The sequence below is a fragment of the Ursus americanus genome, chromosome 23, assembly GCF_024610735.1.
Source record: "Ursus americanus isolate L20-20 chromosome 23, mUrsAme1.1.p, whole genome shotgun sequence".
NCBI lineage: Eukaryota > Metazoa > Chordata > Mammalia > Carnivora > Ursidae > Ursus > Ursus americanus.
This window is the reverse complement of record NC_142149.1, coordinates 44,200,459-44,226,737: the sequence shown is the minus strand read 5'-3', so window position 1 is coordinate 44,226,737 and position 26,279 is coordinate 44,200,459. Positions and strand designations below refer to the sequence as shown.

At 39.6% G+C, this 26,279-nt stretch overlaps 1 protein-coding gene across 1 annotated transcript in view; it reads left to right on the top strand.

The window, feature by feature from the left end:
• Positions 1 to 26,279, top strand: part of METTL16 (methyltransferase 16, RNA N6-adenosine) — a 72,920-nt gene that overhangs the window by 39,060 nt on the left and 7,581 nt on the right. The window contains exons 6-8 of the mRNA XM_045773138.2: positions 2,083 to 2,225; positions 19,799 to 19,868; positions 20,954 to 21,043. Coding sequence (XP_045629094.1) covers positions 2,083 to 2,225; positions 19,799 to 19,868; positions 20,954 to 21,043 — 303 coding nt within the window. The remainder of the gene's footprint in view (positions 1 to 2,082; positions 2,226 to 19,798; positions 19,869 to 20,953; positions 21,044 to 26,279) is intronic.

Sequence of the window (26,279 nt, the reverse complement as noted above, 5' to 3'; positions counted from 1 at the left end):
TGCTGTGTTCCCTCTCTCGTTGGCTGTCTCTCTCTGTCAAATAAATAAAATCTTTTAAAAAAAAAAAGTGTTACTGCATCAGAACTAAATTTCTTTTTATATCCGTTTTATTGAGATATAATTCACATGCCATACAATTCACCCACTTAAAGGGTAGAATTTAATTATTCTTAGTATATTCTCAGAGCTGTGTAGCTATCATCACAATCCATTTTAGAACATTTTCATCACTCCGCTGCAATCCCCCCAGTCCCCATTAGCAGTTACTCTGTTTCCCACAGCTCCTACAGTCCTAGGTAACCACCAGTCTACTTTCTGTCTCTATGGATATGCCTGTTTTGGACATTTCATGTAAGTGGAGTCATACAATATGTGGTCTTTTGTGACTGACTTCTTTCACTCAACATAGTACATTTTCAAGGTTCATCCATAGTGTAGCATGTATCAGTACTTAATTTCTTTTTTTGCCAAATAATATTCTATTGTATTGAAATACCACATTTTATTTATCCATTTATTCATTGATGGACATTTTGGTTATCTTCACTTTTTGGCTGTTAGGAATAGTGCTAATGTGAGCATTCGTGTACGAAGGTTTGTGTAGACATTTCTCCTTGGTGTATACCTAGGAGTGGAATTACTGAGTCAAATGGTAACTCTGTTTAGTTGTTTGAAGTTGCTGTACCATTTTTCATTCCGCCAGCAACAGTGTAGGAGGTTTCCAGTTTCTAGTTTCTCCACATGCTTGTTAACACTTGTTACTATATGTTGTCTTGATAATAGCCATCCTAGTGGGTATGAAGTGGTATCTCATCTTGGTTTTGATGTTTATTTCCCTGATGGCTAATTATGTTGAACATCTTTTCTTTTTTTTTTTCTTTTTTTTTTTTTTTTAAAGATTTTATTTATTTATTCGACAGAGATAGAGACAGCCAGCGAGAGAGGGAACACAAGCAGGGGGAGTGGGAGAGGAAGAAGCAGGCTCATAGCGGAGGAGCCTGATGTGGGGCTCGATCCCACAACGCCGGGATCACGCCCTGAGCCGAAGGCAGACGCTTAACCGCTATGCCACCCAGGCGCCCCATCTTTTCATGTGCTTATTGGCAATTTGTATATCTTCTTTCGAGAAATGACTATTCAGATCCTTTACCCATTTAAAAATTGTATTATTTTTCTTTTTATTGTTATTGTAAGAATTCTTTATGTATTCTAGAGGCAAGTCCCTTATTAGATTTATTATTTGCAGACATTTTCTCCCGTGGGTTGTCTTTTCACTTGTTTTTGGTTTTTTTGGTTTTTTAAAGGTTTTATTTATTTGAGAGAGTGCGTGAGAGCGAGAGCACAAGCATGGGGGGCGGGGGCAGAAGGAGAGGGAGAAGAAGGCTACTCAGTGAGTAGGAAGCCTGACTCGGGGCTCAATCCCAGGACCCTGGGATCATGACCTGAGCCAAAAGCAGATGCTTAACCCACTGAGCCACCCAGGCACCTCATCTTTTCACTTTCTTGGTGTCCTTTGCAACCTAAAAGTTTAATTTCAAGGAGTACAGTTTCTTTTAAGGAACCATTGCCTAATTCAAGGTCATGAAGATTTACTCCTAAGTTTTCTTCAAAAATTTTAGGATTTTAGCTTTTATATTTAGATCTTTGCTCAATTTGGGTTAATATTTTAATATGATTTGAGGTAGGAGGGGATTAAAATATTTAATTTAAAAAGTGAAACCATAAGAGTACTAGAAGAAAACATAAGTAAATATTTATATAATCTTTGGTTACAGTATTTTCTGTGCATGATACCAAGACAAAACATAAAAGTGACAGATTAGGCTACATAAAAAAGGTAAAGTTTTTATATGTTAAATCACAAAGATGGAAGGTCCAAAAGACCCCGGGGGAGAATATCAGCATGAATGCAGTTGCTTAAAATGTAGTGTTTAATGGCTGTATGATTTTTAAATCCTAGGTTTAGCATGATACTTGGAAACTAAATTACATCTAAGCATTCTTACTTAGAACTAGATTACAATCAAAGACTTTGTCTTACGGTGTAAGAATTTTTCACCAGATGTTGTTGTTGTCGTGCAGGGAGTAAACTCTCGAAATCCTCGGAGACCTCCACCTAGTTCCGTAAATACAGGAGGTATCACAGAAATCATGGCAGAAGGAGGTGAATTAGAGTTTGTTAAAAGGATCATCCATGACAGTTTACAACTTAAAAAAAGATTAAGGTAAGTTAGCTATTACAACACGGAACTGTTTTCTCCCTGTGTAATTCTAAAACCATGTTACTTAGGGGAAATGTAATCATAGTCATCTGAAGAATTAACAGATAAAGCTTGCAGATTCTACCTGGCTGTGAAGACCCTGTTTCTGAGGATGCTCTTATGCTTTTAATTGATTTGGGTATCTTGTACTACATGGATAGAAAGTAGGAAAGTACCGTATGATTGTATTGCTCCCATTGGCATGGTACTGTGGTGGAACAAAACTGATTCAAATATGGTTTTTGATTAGAAAACAGATGGGTTCAGATCTGTCCTGTGAACGAGAATAAATTTGTTGCCTAGTCCTTGATGCAATTTATGTTCTTGGAATCAGTCTCCCAAACAATGACAGATGTGAGGACATTGAGCTGTCAAGAACTTAATGAAGGGAAACTGAGATCAGTAACCAGTTCCAGAGGAGAGTTAAGGCTATTCCTTTTTAAAAGCTAATTATTTCGGACAACACACCTGTCATTAAGCAGCATAAGGTACTCGAAAAATGCTATTTGTCTCGCTTGACTTCTCACCCTGCCAAGTGTTGTTGAAATGATGGATAATGTGGTAGTTCAAAAGTAGAAGGGTTTTTAACCCTAGGATTTAGTTTTAGGACATAGAGAAGATTTTTTTAAAATTGTGATAAAATACACATAACATGAAATTGATAGTTTTAACATAAAACTATACATTTTAAAGTGTGCAGTTTAGTAGTGTTAAGTACATTTATGTTGTTATGTAGCTAATCTCCAGAACTCTTTCTTATGAAACTTTAACTGTCTACACATGAAACAGCAATCCCTCATTCCTCCCTTTCACCCCAACGTCTGGCAAACACCATTCTTTCTGTCTCTGTGAATTTGATTATTCTAGGGACTTTTTATAGTGTTTGACCTTTTGTGACTGACTTTTTTCACTTAGCATAGTGTCCTCAGTGTTCATCCATGTTATAGCATGTATCACAATTTCCTTCCTTTTTAAGCTGAATAATACTAATATCCCATTGTATGTATATACCACATTTTGTTTATTCATTTATCTGTTGATAAATGTTGCTTTCACATTTTGGCTATTGTGAATAATGTTGCTGTGAACACAGGAGTGCAAATATCTCGTAAGACCCTGCTTTCAGATTTTTTGTGTATATACCCGTGAAATTGCCAGATAAGGAAGACTTTTTTCTTTTTCTTTTGGATTTATATGTGTTTAAAGCTGCTTATTTTACTTAAAGGCCAATTCCAAAACAATGGATATCCTAATTTGTTAAATATGAGTTTATATATTTGTGGAAAGCAACTGGATTATTGGGCGGTCTGCCTCTCAGAAGATTTATACATCGTTGAAGCCAAAGGTTAATAAATTTCTGCTTTAAATTGATTTCTTCAAAGACCTATTAGGGTATGAAGAAGAAAGTGACTTAAGTTACACCGAGCATTGAGAGGAATTTGAATAAGTAAAATAAGCTTAAAGGAGGTAACAAAGTACTGAAACTGAAAAGATAACCAGAGCCATGTGGCTGCTTTAGAATCTATTGTCGGCTTTTGAGGGGACTGCAGCTGACCAGGAAAATGGGGAAGGTTGTTTTTAGGAGGCTTTTAATCATTAAATTTCTCTTGTTTCTGAAGTCCCATTTGAACTACAAAAGTATGTTTTATTTTTATTTTTTTAGGGAGGGGTTGTGGGGGAGAGGGGGAGAGAGAATCTTAAGCAGGCTCCACGCCCAGCATGGAGCCCTGATGCAGGGCTCCATCTCACAACCCTGAGGTCATGACCTGAGCCAAAGTCAAGAGTCAGTCAGATGCTTAACCAACTAAGCCGCCCAGGTGCCCTAGAACTACCAAAATATGTTTTGAAGGAACACCATTGTTTTTATTTTTCAAGATTTTATTTATTTATTTGTCAGAGAGAGAGCCCACAAGCAGGGGGAGCAGCAGGAAGAGGGAGAAGCAGTCTCCCCACTGAGCAAGGAGCCCAATGTGGGACTCAGTCCCAGGACCTTGGGATCATGACCTGAGCCGAAGGCAGACGCTTGACTGAACCACCCAGGCGCCCCAGGAACACCATTCTAAGGGGGAGAAATTGATCAGTATGTTCCAAGTCTGCCTATACCTGGCTCGGTGGCAGCCCCCAAATTGAATGAAAGGTACATGTTTGCTAGGAAGGATGAATTGCTAGAGCCCATCATCTCTCTGGAGAGTTGACCATTTTGAGCTTGGTATCATAGATGGAAAACGTCCATTTATGATTTATTTTATTTATGTATGTATGTATTAAAGATTTTATTTATTTATTTGACAGAGAGACAGCCAGTGAGAGAGGGAACACAAGCAGGGGGAGTGGGAGAGGAAGAAGCAGGCTCCCAGTGGAGGAGCCTGATGTGGGGCTCAATCCCAGGACTCTGGGATCACGCCCTGAGCCCAAGGCAGACGCTTAACGACTGAGCCACCCAGGCGCCCCTATGATGTATTTTATTTTATTTTATTTTTTTTTTAAGATTTTATTTATTTATTCGACAGAGATAGAGACAGCCAGCGAGAGAGGGAACACAAGCAGGGGGAGTGGGAGAGGAAGAAGCAGGCTCACGGTGGAGGAGCCTGATATGGGGCTCGATCCCACAATGCCGGGATCACGCCCTGAGCCGAAGGCAGACGCTCAACCGCTGTGCCACCCAGGCGCCCCTATGATGTATTTTAAAATAGGGTTCAGCAGTCTTGGCTGTTTGGTTAGGACTCAGGCAGATTGAGAGAGACAATAAAAAGAAGAGAAGAAATTAACTCATTTTTATTGAAAAGAGAATAAAGCAATGTTTTTTGAGAGTATATTGTTTATAATTTCACATTTGTTCCATGTTGATTTTCATTTGTACATAGTACCAGTTCATGTCCTCCTACATATTTTTATAGTTGACATGATGTTTATACCACTCTGCAACTCCCAAATTTTAGAATGCTGTGAAAACTGCATGCAGCCATACCTTGGAGATACTGTGGTTTTGGTTCTAGACCACAGCAATGAAGTGAATATTGCAGTATGAAGCAAATCAGATGAATTGTTTGGTTTCCTGGTGCATATGTTATGTGCACAGACAGCTATACTATATAGTCTGGTAAATGTGCAGTAGCATTATATCTAAAAACATGTATATACTTTAATTTAAAAATACTTCATTGCTAAGAAATGCTAACTCTCAGCTTTCAGTGAGTTGTAAGCTCTCTGCTGGTGGGGGAATCTCGCCTCAGTGTTGATGGCCGCTCACTGCGGATGGCTAAAGGTTGGAGTGGCTGTGGCCAATTCTTTAAATAAGACAACAGTGAAGATTGCTGCGTCAGTTGACTCACACCATTTCTCTGTAGCACGTGATGCTGTTTGATAACATTCCACTCACAGCAGAACTTCTTTCAAAATTGGAGTCCATTCTCTCAAACGCTGCTGCCACTTCTATACTAAGTTTATGTAATATTCTAAATCCTTTGTTGTTATTTCAACAGTCTTCATAGCATCTTCACCAGGAATAGATTTTAGCTCAAGAAACCACTTTCTTTGCTCCTCCACAAGAAGCAGCTCCTCATCCATTCAAGTTTATCATGAGATGCAGCAGTTGAGTCACGTCTTCAAGTTCTACTTCCAATTCTGGTTCTCTTGCTGTTTCCATCACATCTGTGGTTAACTTCCTCCACTGAAGCCTTAAATCCCCAAAAGTCATTCATGTGGGAAAATCAGCTTCATTCCAAACTTTTGTTAATGTTGTTATTTTGACCTCTTCCCATGAATCCCAAATGTTCTTAATGGCATCTAGAGTGGTGAATCCTTTCCAGAAGGTGTTCAGTGGACTTTGTCCAGATCCATGAGAGGAATCACTGTCTTTGGCAGCTAGAGCCTTAGGAAAGGTATTTCTTAAATACAAGATTTGAAAGTCACAATTACTGCTTGATCCACGGGCTGCATAGTGGATGTTTTGTTAGCAGGCATGAAAACAACATTTATCTCCCTGTGCGTCTCCATCAGGGCTCTTGGGTGATGAGGTGCATTATCAGTGAGCAGCAATATTTTGAAAGGAATCTTTTTTTCTGAGCACTAGGTATCAATAGTGGGCTTAAAATACTCAGTAAACTATGTTGTAAACGTTGTGTTGTCACTCAGGCTTTGTTCCATTTATAGAGCTCAAGCAGAGTAAATTTAGCATAATTCTTAAGGGCCCTCGGATTTTCTGAATGTTCAGTGAGCATTGGCTTCAGCTTAAATCACCAGCATCATCGGCCCCTAACAAGAGAATCATCCTGTCCTTCGAAGCTCTCTAGCTGTGAAAGCCCTAGTGACATCTTGTTTCAGTATGAGATTGCTTCATCTACATGGAGAATCTGTAGTTGGGTGTGGGCACCTTCATGAATGACCTGAGCTAGGTCTTCAGGACGACTTGCAGCTTCTGCCTCAGCACTTGCCACTCCACCTTGCATTTCTCTGTTACGAAGATGGCTTCTTTCCCTACAGCCTCATGAACAAACCTCTGCTGTCTTCACGCTTTTCTTCTGCAGCTTCCTCACCTTTCTTGGCCTTCATAGAATTGAAGTAGAGCCCAGCTCTGGATTAGCCTTTGGCTTAAGAGAATGTTGCAGCTGGTGTGATCATCTATCCAGACACTAAAACTTTCTCTGTATCAGCAGTAAAGCTGTTTTGATTTCTTGTCATTAATGTATTCACTAGGGTAGCACTTCTAATTTCCTTCAAGAACCTTTTCTTTGCATTTGCAGTGTGGCCAGCAGTCACAGAGGCCTAGGTTTTGATTTAAAGTGAGAGAAATGGACCCTTCTTTCGCTTGAACACTTAGGGGCCGTTGTAGGGTTGTAAATTGGCCTAATTTCAATATCGTAGTGTCTCGGAATAGGGAGGAGAGGGAGAGAGGCGGGGGAGAACAGCTGGTTGGTAGAGCCATCAGAACACACACAACATTCATGGGTCAAGTTCACCATCTTACATGGGTGTGATTCATGACACCCCCAGATAATTACAGTAGTACCATCACAGATCATCGTAATGGATACTCTTAATAATGAAAAAGTTTGAAGTACTGTGAGAATTACCAGAATGTGACACAGACACAAAGTGAGCAGCGGCTTTTGGAAAAATGATATCAGTAGAGTTGCTTGATGCAGGATTGCCACAAATTTCAATTTGTTTAAAAAAAAGATTTGTGAATGCAATAAAAGAAGGCACGATAAAATGAGGTGTGCCTGTGTTTTGAGGCTCCGAATAAGGGACTAAAAACAAATATTGTAACCCTACTGTTTCCTTCTTATCCCTCTAGAATTTTTTTCTTATTACTGAAAAACTGTAGGAGCTAAGCAGAGTTTGTAACATGGAGTGAAATCAGTTAAATTTGTTGGACTGATCTCAGTGATGGCACTCAGGACGCCTCGTTTCCGTGTCACAGTTCGTGCCTCACCTAAGTGACACTCAGCAGCACCTGCAGTGTTGTTTTGTACCTTCAGGAATTCTGCAGCTGGGAGGCTCTTGGGAGGTAATGTTATCCAGGATCTTAGTTTTACAGATTAGAAGCTCGGGACCTGAATCTCCTGACTCTGGCCTAGTACTCTTTCCACCACCCTGTGCAGTGGCTTCTAGGGAGACAGCCGTTCTAGCGTCGATGAAGATTTACAAGTGCTTGTCATCGTTGCTTTCATGTTTTGTGCCTGTGACTTGAGCTTACTTCATAGCATTTTCTTTTTTAGAGACTCACTCACCGGAGCTTCTAAATAGATCAGCAGACTTGGTCAAACTCCTCAGGGCCTGAATTCCAGTCTTGTCATTCATTATTATTTCTGCAGCTGATGCCCTTTATGGCAGTTATTTTATGATTTTTCCAGGAACCAGAGATTTGTATCTGGCCAAGTTCTAACTTAATACAGATTTTACCATTTTTCCTCTTTTTGCTTTTTCCTTTCTAATCCCCACCCCCTACCAGATGGTAGATACTCCGTGGGTTTGTATATACTGTACATATTTGGTGATGGGCCAATAGATTGAATAATCTGTGTCTTTTGAATGTGATTTTGTTTTCTTATTGGTAAAATTGGATAATAGTAGCTACCTCACACCTCATAGGGTGGTCATAGAATTAAATGAACACGTATTTGATATAATGAATATCAAATAGGATCATCTTAACTTTTTTTTTTTTTTTAAGATTTTATTTATTTGACAGAGAGAGACAGCCAGCGAGAGAGGGAACACAAGCAGGGGGAGTGGGAGAGGAGGAAGCAGGCTCCTAGCGGAGGAGCCTGATGTGGGGCTCAATCCCAGAGCACCAGGATCACGCCCTGAGCCGAAGGCAGACGCTTAACGACTGTGCCACCCAGGCGCCCCAGGTTCATCTTAACTCTTGACTGTTCTGGGAATTCAGTAGTTTTACATGCTGTGGTCCACTGTGTTGAAAGGATGTTACAAGTACTTTGTTATGTTATTTTAATAAAGAGCTCCCCCTCCCCTTTCGTTTGTATAAAGATTTTATTTACTTTTTTAAAAGAGGGAGAGCAAGCATGGGGGGGAGCAGGGGGAGAGGGAGAAGCAGGCTCCCCGCTGAGCAGGTAGCCCAACATGGGGCTCGATCCCAGGATCCCGGGATCATGACCTGAGCTGAAGGGAGATGCTTAACCAACTGAGCCACCCAGGCGCCCCTCCCCTTTTGTTTTTTTAAAGTAGGTGCTAGTATAATTATGGGGTACTATAAGTAACAGTTGCAGGGAATAATTGTACCTTTTATAACTGAGCATTTAATCAGTTCTTCAGCTGAAAGACTCCATTTTATTCTAAACTTTGACTTGCCTTTATAAAAGGGTAAGCCACTTGATTTTTCTTGTCTATGATGTTGGGATACCTCCGTTCAGAGAATGAAGAGAAATTACATACGAACGTACATGTAAATTGGAGTGCTATCTAAATGTTAGACATTACTACTATTATTTATATTTTTATCTTTCCTTTTAAAAAAAAGATTTATTTATTTATTTATTTATTTATTTATTTATTTATTTATTTATTTATTTAGAGTGTGTGTGCACGAGTAGGGGGAGGGACAGAGGGAGAGAGACAGTCTCTCAAGCAGATTCCACGCTGAGTGTGGAGCCTGACATGGGACTCGATCTCACAACCCTGAGATCATGACCTGAGCCGAAACCAAGAGTTGGACACTCAATGGACTGAGCCACCCAGGTGCCCCTATACTTTTAATCTCTTAAAATAATCACACAGAAAATTAGAAAATGGAGAAAACATTGATCTCAGCACTTTGACACAACTGTTAGCTTATTTTGGGTGAATGTCCTGCCAGTTTCCCCTTTTTTCATTCCCACAGTTGTAATCATGAATACCAATAATTTTGTCTTCTGCTTTTAACTTTACTTTTTTCATTCCTTTGTTTCTTTGTTAATGGTATGTGCATAGCAGTAATTTTAAATAGCTTGACAACAGTCCATAAGTAAGTAATTCCTTATTATTGGGCATTATATTTATTCTTTTTTTTCGTTGTTACAAAGACCATACCACTTTTTGTTTGTTACTGAACTAGCACAGGTAAATCTAATGAGACTATTATTGTGGATGGCTGTCTTTGACCTCTGGTTTCATCTTTGATTGGGACCCATTGTAGGGTTGCAAATCAATAGAAGTGGGTTTTTGGGGTGTCATTAGAAAGAAATGTACCCCTTGCTCCAGTGTACCAATTCACCACAGAGATACAGAAGGTAGAAATGTTTTAGGGGACAGATAGTAATTAGCCTGTTCTCCAGGTAGAAGAGCTTTTTTTTCTCAATTTAAACCTTAAAGAGTATTTCTTAATTGTGAGCTCCACAGGAGGCAGTTGCTGGTATTTTTATTTTTTTCTCCTACTAAAGTAGGAAGATGAAGAATAAGCAGAGCATAAGGGGCTGCTTTATTATTTTTTTAATGAATTAAATTACGTGCTTTTCATCACCTTAATTTAGGTATCATAGTTTTTAATTGCCTTTCAAGTGTGGTTGAGTCCAGTTGCTCATGCCATGACAAGCTAGCTCTATCAGTGTTTATGCCATCTCCACCTGTACTATGTAGTCACTGGTTAGTTCTACTTTAAGTGGAAGAAGAGAGTTGTTAAGTAAAAAAAGCATGTATTTTTAGTTCATCGGGTAATTACAAAAAGGAATACCAAGGGGCGCCAGGGTGGCTCAGTCGGTTAAGTATCTAACTTTGGCTCAGGTCATGGTCTCAGCGTCCTGGAATCGAGCCTGCATCAAGTCTTGCGTCGGGCTCCATGCCGAGTGGGGAGTCTGCTTCTTCCTCTCGCTCTGCCCATCCCCACGCTCATGTGCTCACTCTCTCTCTCAAATAAATAAATGTTTTTTAAATTTTTTAAATAAAAGGAATACCAAAGAATGTAAAGCATTGGCCCCACTGCCTTGGAGAGTCTTGTTATAGTGTTTCTTGCACATGTAAAAATGTGTGTGAATAATTGAAACTATTTTTTAAGAGAAACATAGAGTAAAAGTTTATTTTTAGCCATGTAGACTTGTAATTCATGGTAGTTTAAATATTAAATTTTGAGATTGGGTGGACATTAGGGCTGCTCTGCTGCATGTCTAGGGACATGTATTCTGGTAACTCATTACAGGCAGCAAAATGTTAGGTTCTACAGTGGAGAAGTTTTTAGACTATGCTCATAGCCACCTGAATGCCAAACCTCTGCTTTTATCTGTTTTTCTATATTACACTACAATTCAAGGTTTAGTGTTTTAAAATAACCAATCCGGGGCTCCTGACTGGCTCAGTCGATTAAGCGTCTGTGTTCGGCTCAGGTCATGATCTTAGGATCCTGGTATGGAGCCCCATATCCAGCTCCCTGCTCAGCGGGGAGTCTGCTTCTCGCCCTCTGCCCCTCCCCCCGCTCATACTCAAGCTTGCTCTCTCTCTCAAATAAATGCATAAAAAATCTTTTTAAAAAAAGAATAAAAATAAAATAACCAATAAATATTGGTTTATTATAAATAAATAAAATATAAACAAATGTAAATGTATTATAAATATAAATAAATAAAATAAAAATAAAATAACTAAAATAACAGTAAAAAGAACCAGGCCCCTTGGAAAAATGGGTGATTCCAGTGCTGGGCAAGGATAAGTTTAAGAGCCTGGAATGTCTAACAATACCAAAAAAGTAAGGAAGTGTTCAAAAAATGACATGTTAAAAGGCTGTAGGAGGCACCTCAAGCCAAATCTGGGACAATATGACTTCATAATAAATAATGACAGTAATGGGTTTTAAGCCATTCAATAAAATAAGCAGTGGGGAGAGAGGAAAAGTTCTTTGTTACAGTAGAATGCCATCTAATACATGTAGAAAGAATAATAAAGTTAGAAAAATCACCGTTTTGACATCATTATTATAGTAACTGATGGAAAATCAACAGTGGAAAATTTGAAGAGGAACAGGATGTTAATAGTTTCAGAGCGTCTCCCCACAGATGACTTACAATCACAAAGAAATATGGTAACATTACAGCAGCGAAGCCGGGGGATCCCACTCGAGCAGGTGATGGCCCTCTCATGCGCTGCACCCCGAAGGACACAGTAGCACGCTGCTCTTTATGCCAGCGTGTATAGCTTCAGCTGAACTCTGAGGAAACTTCAGACAAACCAACTTGGAGGGGTTTTGTAGAATATTTCTTCAGAAATATAAAGGTCATGAAAGGAAAAAAAATTTTTTAAAGGCTGAATGAGGAACTGTTCCAGATTGAAGGAGACTAAAGAGAGTTGACAGGTAAATGAAATGCAGGATCTTAGATCGGATCTTGCATCAGGGGAGAAAATTGCCATGAAGGACATTGTGAGGATAATTGGTGAAATTTGAAAATGGACTGTATTCCCGATAATAAATAGTACTGTGTGAGTGTTAAATTTTCTCAGTTTGATAATTGTTCTGTGGTTATGAAGGAGAATGTCCTTGTTTTTAAAATGTACATGCCAAAATATTTAGGGTGAAAGGGGAATGATGATGTCTATAGCTAACTCTCAAATGGTTTTAAAAAAACACAGATCAAGCAAATGGAGGAAAATGTTGATTGATGAATCGGGGTGAAGAGTATACTGGAATCATTTGTACTAATCTTGCAGCTCTTATGTACACTTGAAATTATTTCAAAATAATTTTTCTTGAAAGCTACTGTCTCAGAGGAATTACTAAATGCTGTTATGAGTAGAGTGCTACTTTCACATTAAACTAGTGTAATGGGTTCAGAGTCTCCTGGGTAACTAGAGCTTCCTTTTGTTCATTTTTTTTCTACCTGCACTTTGATTAGTTGTCACAGGATACCTGTTGAGAGTAGCTAGGATCTAATGGGCAGGCATTTTTTGAGGTGAAGTCAACTCAGAATTTTGATACACCCTGTTACTTCTGCTTTTCTTTTAAGAAATATAAATGCTGCAGAAAAGTCATTGATGAGATTAAATCTTAAAAGATTCACAATAGTGTTCAGGTTACAGCAAGGGTTAAAAGAAATGTGAACTCTCCCAAGCCATTATTAACTGCCAAGGACATTTAACTGTTAGAAGACTGACTTATATAAATATTTACTTTCCTTCATCTCCTGAGGAAATGTATACTATCTTTCTTTTGTTTCTGTTCTGGGCTATTTCTTGGTTTCTGGTGATTCTGGTCTAATCTGTTCAGGAAAGGCGTTAACCTGTTTTATACTGTTACTGTGTGGGCACTAATTGCTCTGAATTTTTTTTTTTTTTCCATCTTGTTCCTAATGTCCCAAAGGCTTTTAATTCCTGGTTAATGATTTCTTTGTGTATATACTGTGTTCTTAAAGGGAGCGTATCGTTTTTGTCCCAAACATTTTAAAACCACCAAACGAAATTGATTATGCTCTAAGTAAATTTACCCAGGTTTGTTTAAAGTAGTTTAGGTAAAACAATTATTTGTCTTTTCAAAGGGAAAACTGAATGACTATAAACAAAAATAGGGGCAGGCACCTGTTGTTGCATCTGCAAACAATGGAAACAAAGTATCGGTTAGTGCAAACTATTTCTATAGCATTAATAGTATTTCTCAGACTTCTATAAACAACAAGATTTTTATTTATATTATTTAATGTATTAAGCTGGAACCATATGAAACTGCCAGTATATTTACAATACAAAGCTAGATACAATCTGTGTGATTGCATTTATGTGAATCTGAAACAGGCAAAACTATTAAGACAGAATGACCAGTGGTCACTAGAGGCTGGGGTAGGGGGAAAGACTGTAGAGGGGCACTAGGGAGCTTTTTAGGGTGATGTAAATGTTCTGTATCTTGCTTGTGGTGGTGGTAATGTACACATTTGTCAAAATTCATTGAATTATATACTTAAAATTGGAGAATTTTACTATATACGCTATGTCTTGATAAAACTGGTGTAAATATAAAAATTCTCTCATGTTTCTTGTATCTTTGCTGTCATTCATTTCATCTATGCATATCTGTTCATAAGCATACACAATCAAATACATTGTTGTATTGTTATTTTAACAAACTGGTGCCTCTTACATCAATTCAGAATTTTAAAAGTTTTGAAAAACAACGATAAAAATAAAAATAAAAAGTTTTGGGGCTCCTGGGTGGCTTAGACAATTGAGTGTCTGCCTTCAGCTCATGTCATGATCCTGGGGTCCTGAGATCGAGCCCTGCATTGGGCTTCCCGCTCAGCAGAGAGTCTGCTTCTCCCCCTGCTCGTACTCTAGCTCTCAAATAAATAAAAATCTTTTTCTGGAAAAAAAAAAAAAAGTTTTGATTTGTTTTGTTTTTTTAACCTTCTTTCTTCTTCTCCCTCGTTCTTCATTTTTTAAATATAGATCTGAGCTTCTGACCCAATACCATTTTCCTTCTGAGGGCTTGTAAATGTCAAGAGAAGTTCTCTAGAGAAGGAACTGGCAACAAATTCCCTCAGTTTCTTTTTGAGGAAGTCTTATTTCACCTTCACTTTTGAAGGACGGTTTTGCAGGGTGTAGAATTCTAGGTTGGTGGGTTTTTTCCCTCTCAACATTTTAAACATTTCACTCTACTCTCTTCTTGCTTGCATGGTTTCTTAAGAGAAGTTTGATGTAATTCTTTCCTTTGTTCCTCTATAAATAATGTAGCTTTTTCCCTCTGGCGTCTTTCAGGATTTTTTTCTTTATCTCTGATTTTCCATATTTTGAAAATCATATGCCTAACTTAGGTGTAATTTTCTTTGGCATTTTACCTGCTCAGTGATCTCTTAGCTTCCAAAATCTATGGTTTGGTGCCTGACATTAATTTGGGGGAAATTCTTAGTAATTATTGTTTCAGATATTTTTTCTGTGCCTTTCTTTTTCTTCTGGAATTCCAGTCCCATATATTTTACACCTTTTGTAGTTGTCCCACAGTTCCTGAGTTTTTGTTGTTGTTTGTTTTCCTGTGCCTTTTCTCGTTGCTTTTCACTTCTGGCTATTTCTGTTGAGATATATCCTCAGACTCGGAGATTTTTTCTTCAGCTGTGTCCAGTCTACTTTTGAGCCCATCAAAGGAGTTCTTTCTTTTTGTTAAGGTGTTTGTGACCTCTAGCCTTTCTTCTGGGTTCTTTTTTAGACTTTCCATCTCTCTGCTCATATTGCTCATCTGTTCTTGCATGCCATCTGCTTTTATCCATTAGAGCCCTTTAGCATATTTTTTTATAAGATTTTATTTTTTTGTCAGAGAGCATAAGCAGGGGGATGTGGCAGGCAGAGGGGGAAGCAGGCTTCCAGCTGAGCAAGGAGCCTGATGGAGGACTCGATCCCAGGACCCTGGGATCATGACTTGAGCCTAAGGCAGACATTTAACCAACTGAACAACCCAGGGGTCCTGAGCCATTAGCATCTTAATCATAGTTGTTTTAAATTCCTAGTCTGATAACTCTAACATTCTTGCCATGTATGGTTCTGATGCTAGCTCTGTCTCTTCAAACTGTTTTTTACCTTATAGTATGTTTTGTAATTTTTTCTTGATAGAAGGACATAAGACATTGGGTAAAAGGAACTGCTGTAAATATAAATTGGTCTTTGTTTTTTTGTTTTTTTTTTTAATAATTTTTATTTTGTTGTATTAGTCACCATACAGTACATCCCTAGTTTTTGATGCAGTGTTCCATGATTCATTATTTGCATATAACACCCAGTGCACCATGCAATATGTGCCCTCCTTAATACCCATCGTCGCCTATCCCAATCCCCCACCCCCATAAATAGGCCTTTGTAATGTGGTGAGGTATGGGGAGAAGGGAAACATGTCCTATGAGTAGGTCGCAAGTCTTTTAGCGAGCCTCTGCCTCTGGATTGTACACTTCGCACATGCTTCGTAGTCCCTTCTTACCTCCTCCCCCTCTCCTTGTTGGGACAGGATTGCTGGAGTAGGCTGGAGTTGGATGATGCCATTCTTCTAGGTCAGTTAGGTTCTGACATACCGCAGCAGGCTAGGATCTGGTTAACTAGTTTCTCTTGAGGTCAGGCCTTGTTAAGGACAGAATGCTCTAGCTTATTTCAGAATTACCCCTTTTTTCCTTTCTCTGCTGGAAGCACAGAGATTTTTTCTCCCATATTCACTGTGAGAACCTGGTCAAGCTCCTGGAGGTAAAATTCACAGTAGTTTGGGGTCCTGATGATGGAGTCCTCCTGGGATTTTTATTTCTCAAACTTGTCCATGCTGAGTCTCCAGCAATTTGTCAGTTACAGTTCAGGTTTCCCTAGCTTAGCACTGATTCCCATGGCAGTTTTCTCCTGGATTTCTGCTCTAGTGAGTTGTAGTTCTTTATATTTACCTGTTGGTCTCTCTGATTTTAGAGGCAGTTGCTTCTCTAATTTTAGAGGCAGCAACAATCTGAGTTGCTTCTGTGATGGATCTAGGAACAGTTGTTTGTTTTTGGATGGTTTACTTAAACAGTGTAGTGATTTCCAACTTCTTAAGTGTTGGACTAGAAACTACAAGTCTCCCTATATCTCTTTTTTCTGTTTATTAATCGTACGAAGTTGTAGGAGCTCCTTATATACGCTGGATAGAAGCCCTTTGTCAGATGTGTTTTGCAAGTATTTCCTCCCAGTCTGTGGTTTGCCTTTCTTTTTTTATAACAGTGTCTTTTGGAAAGTGAGCTTTGGGTACCTTGGTTTTTAAAATCAACTGATCATATAAGTGCGCCTGTTCCTGGACTATATTCCATCCTCTTGATCTGTATGTCTGTATTTATGCCACACCGTATTGTCTTGATCAGAGCTTTATCATAAGTCTTGAATTCAGTAGTGTCAGTCCTCCACTTTTGTTGTTCTTTTCCAAAAAATTGTTTTGGCTCTTCGAAATCTTTCACTTCCATATAAATTTTGGAATCAGTTTATCAATTTCTATGAAAAAGCGTACTGGGATTTTGGTTGGGATTTTATTTATTTTATAGATCAAATTGGAGAGAACTGATAGCTGAACAATGTTAAATCTTCCATCCCAACATGGTATAGCTCTTCCTTTATTTAGATCTTAGAATTCTTTCAGCAGTGTTTGATGGTTTTCTTGCACATATTATGTTAATTTTATTCTTAAGTATTTTGTGTATTTTGAAGTTACTGTAAATTGAATTTTTAAATTTTAATTTCTAGTTATGTATTGCTACTATAAGGAAGTATAGCTGATTTTATATTGAGCTTTTATCCTGTGACCTTGCTGAATTAATTTATTCTAGTAGCTTTTCCCTAGATTTCAAAGAATTTTCTACATAGATGATCATGTCTTCTGTTAAGAAAGATAGTTTTCTTTCTTTTCAGTCCATATGCATTTTATCACTTTATTGTACTGACTAGAATCTCTAATACGATTTTGAATAGAAGTGGAGGGTGGACGTCATTCCCAGTGTCATCATGCTTTTAAACATTTTATAAAAGATTTAAATGTCTAAGAAAACTATGATTCTCTTGTTACTGTTTTCTAGTCTAATTAACGATTATTATACCCCTTTTCTGAAACACCACTTAATGTGTGCTGCTTGATACTGTCCCACAGCTCACAGGTGCTTTATGATTTTTTTTTTCAGTCTTTTATTCCCATTTGCTTTACTTTGGATAGTTTCTATTGCTGTGTCTTCACAGGTCTTTTCTTTTGCAGAGTCTAGTATGTTGTAAATCCCGTCCAGTGAATCTTTCACTTTAGGTGTCATAATTTTCATGTCGAGGAGTTCCATTCGGTTGGTTTTTATATCTTCCCTCATGCTCCTCACATGTCCATGTTCTGTTACGGAACATATTTCTAAGAGCTGTTTTAATGTCATCATTTGCTAATTTCATCGTCTCTTATTTCTTGATTTGTTCCTAATGATTAATTTTTTTATCCTGGTTGCAAATAATTTTCCTGCTTTTAATATCTGGTCATTTTTTATTGCATGCTAGACATTGCAAATCTTATGTTTCGTGTTCCCTTAAAGAATGTCAGATTCTGATGTTTACGTAAGTTACTTGTAATCTTTGATCCTTTTGAGTTTTACTTTTAAGCTTCATTAGGGTAAATATAGACTAGCCTCTAGACTCATGACAAAGCAGTTTCCTTTCTAGGACTTCACTAGATAGATGCCCCTTTTATTAACAAGGGCTTTCTGCTCTGGCCAGTAGAACTGCAGACTAGTCTAGCTATGTCTGGACTCCAGGAATTGTTCAGCTATTGCTTTCTGGGAATTTCTTTTCTTTTCTTTTCTTTTTTAAGACTTATTTATTTTAGGGGCACCTGGGTGGCTCAGTCGTTAAGTGTCTGCCTTCGACTCAGGTCATGATCCCAGAGTCCTGGGTTCGAGCCCCGCGTTGGGCTCCCTGCTCAGCGGGAAGCCTGCTTCTCCCTCTCCCACTCCCACTCCCCATGCTTGTTTTCCCTCTCTCGCTGTCTCTCTGTCAAATAAATAAAAATCTTCAAAAAAAAAGATTTAATTTATTTTAGAGAGAGAATGTAGGGGGAGAGGGGGAGAGAATCCTTAAGCAGACTCCCTGCTGAGTGTGGAGCCCAGCACAGGGCTTGGTCTCAGGACCCGGAGCCGAAATCAGGAGTTGGACGCTTAATTGATTGAGCCACTCAGGGGCCCCTCTGGGAATTCTTTTCCTAGTCTCATGGAGTTCCACTGCACAGGTGCAAATCCTTATTCTGCAGAATATTCCAGGAAACTTTTCTGCAGATGCCCAGAATTCTCTCTCTATGCAAGTCCTTCCTCTCGTGTTTTGCTCTTCAAAAACTCCTTACTGCCTGGGCCTTTGAAATCCAGTCTCTCGCTCACCAATTCAAGATTATTGGGCTCTGTTTGAGTTTCCTTTCCCTGTATTGCTGCTTGGAAATTTCCTTCAGGCAGTAAGCTGTCAATTATGGGACTCACCTGGTTTGTTTCTCCCCTGGAGATTATGGGTCTTCACTGCAGTTGTCCAAAGTCTGAAAAACAATTGTTACACATATTTTGCCAAGTTTCCTAGTTGGTTGTGGTAGAAAGCATAGTAGTTAATCTTTCATAGGCTAAATTCTATTTACCTTTTAACCAGTTCACTCCATCTTCTCCCCCGAAGAAATTGATTTCATATTCTTTTGAAACGCTAATGCATATCCTTAAATCGTTTGTAGGTGAGGCCATCTCAAAGTGTAGGCCCATGCCAGATTTTACAATTTTTATTAGGATGGTATAGGGGGGTGTTTATACTTTTTTTAGTTGAGGTATAATTTGACATACAGTATTGTAGTAGTTTCAGGTATACATGTTTTTATTGTTATTTATTTTTTTAAAAAGATTTTATTTATTTATTTGACAGAGATAGAGACAGCCAGCGAGAGAGGGAACACAAGCAGGGGGAGTGGGAGAGAAAGAAGCAGGCTTCTAGCCATAGCGGAGGAGCCTGATGTGGGGCTCGATCCCATAACGCCGGGATCACACCGGGATCACGCCCTGAGCCGAAGGCAGACGCTTAACCTTAACCGCTGTGCCACCCAGGCACCCCTTTATTGTTATTTATTAACTGATTTCTGTCCTAGAGCTAAATGGCCTTTATTCTGAGTGTCACAGGAGAGACCCCCTCCTCTCTTTTTCACTATTTTTCCAAATATGTACAGCCCTGAATCATTGGAGAGACTAAGTGGGTTTTTGGTTTTTTTAAGTTGCTTTGGGCTTGTTTTCCCTTTTTTTTATTGTTTTTATTTTTTTTAAGATTTTATTTATGTGAGAGAGAGCATGAGCTGGGTGGGGGAGGGGCAGAAGGAGAAGCAGACTCCCCACTGAGCGGGGAGCCCCACAGGGGACTTGATCCAAAGACCCCGGGGTCATGACCTGAGCTGAAGCAGATGCTTAACCGACTGAGCCATCCAGGTGCCTTTGTTTTCCTTTGCTAGGTTTGCTCTTTGTCTAAATACAATTTTTGTTATTGTTACTTGTAACTTAACTCAAAATTTTTTGCTGTTGTTCTCATTTTGTTCATGTGAAAAATGCTTAATTAAAAAATGTAACCATGTGTTTTACTTCTCTGATTTTTTTTTTCCCTAGGTGGTATAGCTGTATGCTGGGGAAAAAATGCAGCCTGGCTCCTCTGAAGGAAGAACTTCGCATACAAGGTGTAAGTCTTTGTCATTACTGTTCTGGTACATCTCCTTCTGTTGGTAGGTAGAGTATGGAACTTTCCTTTATACCTTAAAACTCTTAAGTGTGTTTTTTTGTTTTATTTTTATCTTTTAATTTTGTAAAATTAAAATAGGCTTTTTATAAATTATTTTTAAAAGGACTTCTTTGACAGTTATGACAGAGAAAAAAGATGGGGGAAAACAGGATGAGTGCAATGTCAGAGAGATACCAGAAATCAAAAAACCTGGTTCTACCTGCCACTCACTCCACATCTGACTCATTTAAGAGTGCAGAAACTGAAGGTTACGTAAGTTAAGGGGCTTGTTCTGGGTCGCATATCTAGTTATCGAAGATCAGCTAGAGCTAGAATGACAGTCATTCAAGCGTGCTTCCCTTCATGGTGCAGTCCACATGAATTCAGCCCCTTGATTCTCTTTTGAAAAGCAGGTGGCAAATTAATACTGCCCCTGACTCCTCTCCCAGTTTATGGTGTTTGGGCACAAGTAAGCATGAGCCACATGACTTTTCAGAGAAGGAGATCAAATGTGTGGTCAGTGCTGGAACCAAGTTGCTGATTTCTGGTTTCTCTCAGACATTGTACCCATCCTGTTTTCCCTGTCACACCGTTTCTTTGTTAAAATTCTAATAGCCACAAAGTAGTTTCATTTTTCCCCCTAAAATCTGATAGACAAAAAGAAGAATGCATAGCTGTATCTAGCTAGGCTTTGGTGGCTCTCTTTCCAAAAAGAAAAGAAAAGAAAAAATACCATTTGAATCATTTACCAGTGGTTCTTTGAAAAGCTGTTATGTGTTATTTGGGTGTTTTGAGTATTTGGACCTTCAGACCTGAACTCTGAATTCTCTCTAATGTTATAGAAGAGAAAAAAAACCACAACTTTGTTGAGAGATAATTTATTCGTTGACTATTAGATAGCTATGCATAACTGTTTTGGGATAGTAGTGTTTGTTAACTGATTTAAAAAAAAAACAAACCAATGCATAATTAACATGAGGCAGCAACCCAAAACATATTGGTAGAATTACTTCAATTTGATGAGATTACATGTTTATTGATTTCAGGTTCCCAAAGTCACCCACACTGAATTCTGTCAAGGTCGGACAATGAGATGGGCTTTAGCTTGGAGTTTTTATGATGATGTTACAGTACCAGTAAGTAGAGACTTTGCTTTAGCCCCTCCAAATGCCAGCACATGGTGGGTTTTAGTAGGTCAGAAATGAACTAAATCTGTACTGCCTAGGTTTCCCTGAAGTTTGCCCCAGATGCTTATTTTGGAATGGGAGGTGGTTGTGAAACAAGACACAGTCCTAGAAGGCTGACTGTGGTGACCATAGCCTTCCTCTGGGTTTGTGCAACACAGTGATTCTTGCTCAGCAGGTATAAATGAATTAGAAATGTGTCTTTTGGGAATTAAAAATTCAGGTAATATAATCTGTAGCAACACCTTGCAGGTATAGTTATTCTGTTGGATATTCCTAAAGAATTGAAATTGAAGTCTGTTTATTTTCCTTTTTACTGATGCTTTCATAGAGTCACTGTCTCCTGGGTTATTGGCGAATACAGAAATTGCTATTTGGGGTTGCAGGCTTTTGATATGTAACACTTAGGGATCATTCCAGTAAAAGGTTCTGTGTTACCTTTAAAATTACCACTAAAATATTGGTCAGTTTTGAAGCTGGGTGATAGTTCATTGTTCTAGTCTCTCTACTTTGCGTATGCGTAAGCTTGAACATTTTCTGGAATAGAATGTTTTTGTTTAAGATTTATTTATTTTGAGAGAAAGAGAGAGAGAGCACAGAGGGGGAGGGGCAGACAGAGAGGGAGAAGCAGACTCCCCGCTGAGCAGGGAACCCGATGTGGGACTCAATCCCAGGGTCCTGGGATCATGACTTGAGCTGAAGGCAGATGCCCAACCGACTGAGCCCCTGGAATAGAATGTTTTAAAAAATAATTTGTTCCGGGGGCGCCTGGGTGGCACAGCGGTTAAGCGTCTGCCTTCAGCTCAGGGCGTGATCCCGGCGTTCTGGGATCGAGCCCCACATCAGGCTCCTCCGCTATGAGCCTGCTTCTTCCTCTCCCACTTCCCCTGCTTGTGTTCCCTCTTTCGCTGGCTGTCTCTATCTCTGTCAAATAAATAAATAAAATCTTTTTTAAAAAAAAATAAATAAAAAATAATTTGTTCCGCAAACTTCTCTTTGTCCTCTGTGCTATTGTATGTAAAGGAAAAATACTTCTGAACTAGTCAGACTGAATAATTTTTCTGCGCTGTACTGAGAGGTGGGAATAGAGTAGCATCTGTTTGTTCTCATAGTTCCTTCACAAGAGCGATCAACCTTGTTTCCTGGAGCCTCCCATCTCGAGTTTATGCACACATTGCTCAGCCCTGTGCTCCCTCTTGCTGTAGTACTTGTGGAGGCCTGGTACCTGGTCCTTCAGGTTTCTGCCCCTCTATCCATACAATGTGCTTGTTCTGGGTGCTCTTCTCCCAAAGGCTTATTAGTTGCACTTGATCTTTCAAGTCATCTTTAAATGTTGCTGTGTCTATGTCTTCTCTCATTGCAGAGGAGTAGAGACGTGTAGAACTACAAGGGGACAGTTTGCAGATGTTTCTGAATACATGGGCTCAGATTTAAAACTGAGTCTGTCCTTTCTGCACTCTGCTACTAGGTGTGCTGCTGGGTTGAAATAAGTCTCCGTGGGGCACCTGGGTGGCTCAGTCGGTTAAGGGTCTGCCTTGGCTCAGGTCATGATCCCAGGGTTCTGGGATCCAGTTCTGCATTGGGCTCCTTGCTCAGCGGGGAGTCTGCTTCTCCCTCTGCCTGCCACTCCCCTGCTTGTGCTCTCTCTTTCTGACAAATAAATAATAAAATCTTAAAAAAGAAAGAAAAAGCAAGCAAGCAAGAAAGAAAAAAGAAAGAAAAGTCTCCCAGTCAAATCTGAATGACCTGTCATGTGGAAGTCTATGCCCACCTCTGTATAATGCAGTAGGGAAACTAGAGGTTAGTGTTTGAAATGTTCACTGGTTTAAAAGATGGTTCTAATTTTTTTACCACCCTATGGAATTATCCTTTCTGTCATTTTCTGGAATATTAGGGCTTTCACACCAAGTTGTTAAAATCATTAGTAACGCCCTAGGTTATCCCTGTGCAGATTCTGACAGTTGCAGGAAAGTTTCCAAATGTTTTCTGTGTAACCTGCTTTCCACATTTGTTGGCACTGCAGGTGAAGAGCTTATAATGGGCTCTGGCACTTTCCATGCCATCTCAGAGCCCAGAGTCACCTTTGCCCTCTTGGATTAGTAGCTATTTCAGATCAAAATATCAAAGGGCACTGTGTTTCTGTGTTAGCAGAATCAGCTTATTTTGAAAAGGAATCTTCTCCCTCCCTGTCTTTTAGGCCAGCCTTGAGCCCTATTCCTAGTTTTATCCATCAAAGAATACCTCTTGCAAAGGGCCTCAGGTTTCTCACATGCCAGAGTACTCCCTCCCCACCGCTACCCTCAACCCAAAGCTGTTAATAATGCGTTCCCAAGTGTTCCATTAGGTGCACTCAAACTGCTACAGGGAAAATGGCAATTTCTGATTTGCAGTAACCCAGCAACAGTTTCTTAGCACTGGTTCCCTTAATCAGCAGCTGCTTTCCCAGGGGTAGTCCCAGGGCACTGGTAAGGTTTTCCGTGGGCTGTCCTCTTGGTTCTCCTTCCCTCCACCTGGACCTCTCCCCATCCCTTGTGTTTTGAGATGCTCATCTGACTTTCCCCCCACTTGCTTCCGTTAGGAATGGGGAGATAGGAGGGTGCTGCTTTCAATGAGAGGAAGCCAAGGACTAGAGCTAGTTAAGTAGAAATATTGACCTACTTCCCCACCCCACCCCCACTCCTGCCTTTTTAGGGTAAATGTGCAAGTTACTATGGCAACTTCTGTTTTCACTTATCTTAGCCCACTGACTCTGTTTTTGTTGGTGCTGAATGCTAAAAAAAATTCTGATTCAAGTGCCTACACTAGGTCCATTGCTCTTGTCTGGATTTATTTTAGCAACAAAAAGATGAGTCCTAGTGTTGATAGAATTTTTGTACAATCATTCCTGACTGATGATGAATATAAGGAAGCATACTGTGAGGACAGTTCTTTACAAAGTTAACAAGCATTCTAAGTAGAATGCCTCTTTGTCCCAGCTTCTCCTCTAATTGCTCAGGGTGTTATTTAGCTTTGCTTTGCTTTCAGAAGTTTAACACTTGTTAAAATAAGAAGGAAAAATAGTGTGGCCCCAGTAAGTTGTATACCCCTGGAACTCTGGTTTTAAAAAAATTATCCCCCTGAGTGTTCAAGACATTTCCTTTAAGCCTGGAGACTTTCCTGCCTAGGGAGTAAAACTAGAGGGCTTTTGGAAAGCACATGGAGGGAAGGGGTCAAATTAATCAGGTAACCTTGTTAGTGTCAGAGCTGGGGTCTCCTGACAATACTGTCCTTACTACTGCATAGGTATTCACACTGGTTCTAGATAGATTAGGGATTCTGTATAGGGTGCCACAGGGGATGACATCTGGGGGCAGATGTCAGGTTGGTACTTCAGGCCTTGCTCTTATTTTAACCAGAGCTGATCTGCTTGCACTAATATTATGTATTGATTTTATTTCTGGAAAGGATTCTGCTGTTAAATGGTTTGAAAACCAGTACTAGACGAGGCTATACAATAGGCTGTAAAACAGGTGCAATGATTAAGGAGCTGAGCTTTTGAGCAAAACCAGAGCCGGAGTCCAGAAGGACTCTTTTCTTAGTTACTAATCTTATTCCATATGACCTTCATTGTGATTATACTGAAGAAAAGACACCATTTTCCGTCCTTACAAGGACAAGTTTCGTGAGTGGGAAACACACACATAGCATTGCTATGGAATTATATCTGAGTAAGTGCTGAATTTGACTGGTCGGGAGTTAGGGAGTTCCCCAAATGGAAGCAGTTCTGGCTGGCTAGTCAGAGCTGACCTCATGGAGGAGTTGTCCGTATCTGACTGGTGCTCAGCAAGTTTTCTTTGATGTTAAAAGGAGTGGTGTAGGATTTGTACCAAGGTGCAGCACTGTGGGCAGGTCATTAGTAGGTGTAGCAGATGTGAAGCACTGGAGATAGTCTTTGTTGTTATTTGAGTGCATCACACACGTTAATGTCATTCTTATTTAAACCTGACCACAGTCAAGTGAGAGTAGATGGTAGTATCCCCACTTTCTAGATGAGGAAACTGGGGGCTCTAAAAAGTCAGGCTAGTCCTCAACCACGCTAACATAATTATTTGTTTTGACCCACGATTCACCACAGCAGTTTTGAAAAGTTTTTTTTTTTAATCTGTAATGATTTTTAAAATTTAAATGCAATTAATTAACCTGTGATGTATTATTGGTTTCAGAGGTAGAGGTCGGTGATTCGTATAAACCCAGTGCTCGTTACATCATGTACCCTCCTTAATGTCCATCACCATCCCTCCACCCCAGCAACCCTCAGTTTGTTTCCTATGATTAACAGTTTCTTATGGTTTGTCTCCCTCTCTGGTTTCATCTTGTTTTATTTTTTTTATTTATTTATTTTTTTAAAAGATTTTATTTATTTATTTGACAGAGATAGAGACAGCCAGTGAGAGAGGGAACACAAGCAGGGGGAGTGGGAGAGGAAGAAACAGGCTTCCAGCGGAGGAGCCTGATGTGGGGCTCGAACCCAGAACGCCGGGATCACGCCCTGAGCCGAAGGCAGGCGCTTAACCACTGTGCCACCCAGGCGCCCCTCATCTTGTTTTATTTTTAACTCTCTTCCCCTATGATCCTCTATTTTGTTTCTTAAATTCCACATATCAGTGAGATCATGTGATGATTGTCTTTCTCTGATTGACTTATTTTGCTTAGCTTAATACCCTCTAGTTCTATCCACATCATTGCAAACGGCAAGACTTCAAATTTTTTTGATGTCTGAGTAGTATCCCATTGTGTGTGTGTGTGTGTGTGTGTGTGTGTGCGCGCGCGCGCGCACCACATCATCTTTATCCATTCATCTGTTGACGGACATCTGGGTTCTTTCCACAGTTTGGCTATTGTGGACATTGCTGCTATAAACATTGGGGTGCGGGTGCCCCTTTGGATCACTACATCTGTGTCTTTGGGGTAAATACCCAGTAGTGCAATTGCTGGGTCATAGGGTAGCTCTAGTTTCAAGTTTTCCAGAGTGGCTGTACCAGCTCGCATTCCCACCAACAGTGTAAGAGGGTTCCCCTTTCTCCTCATCCTCGCCAGCATGACTTGATAATTTCAGACATTCTGACTGGTGTGAGGTGGTATTTCATTGTGGTTTTGATTTGCATTTCCCTGATGCTGAGTGATGTTGAGCATTTTTTCATGTATCTGT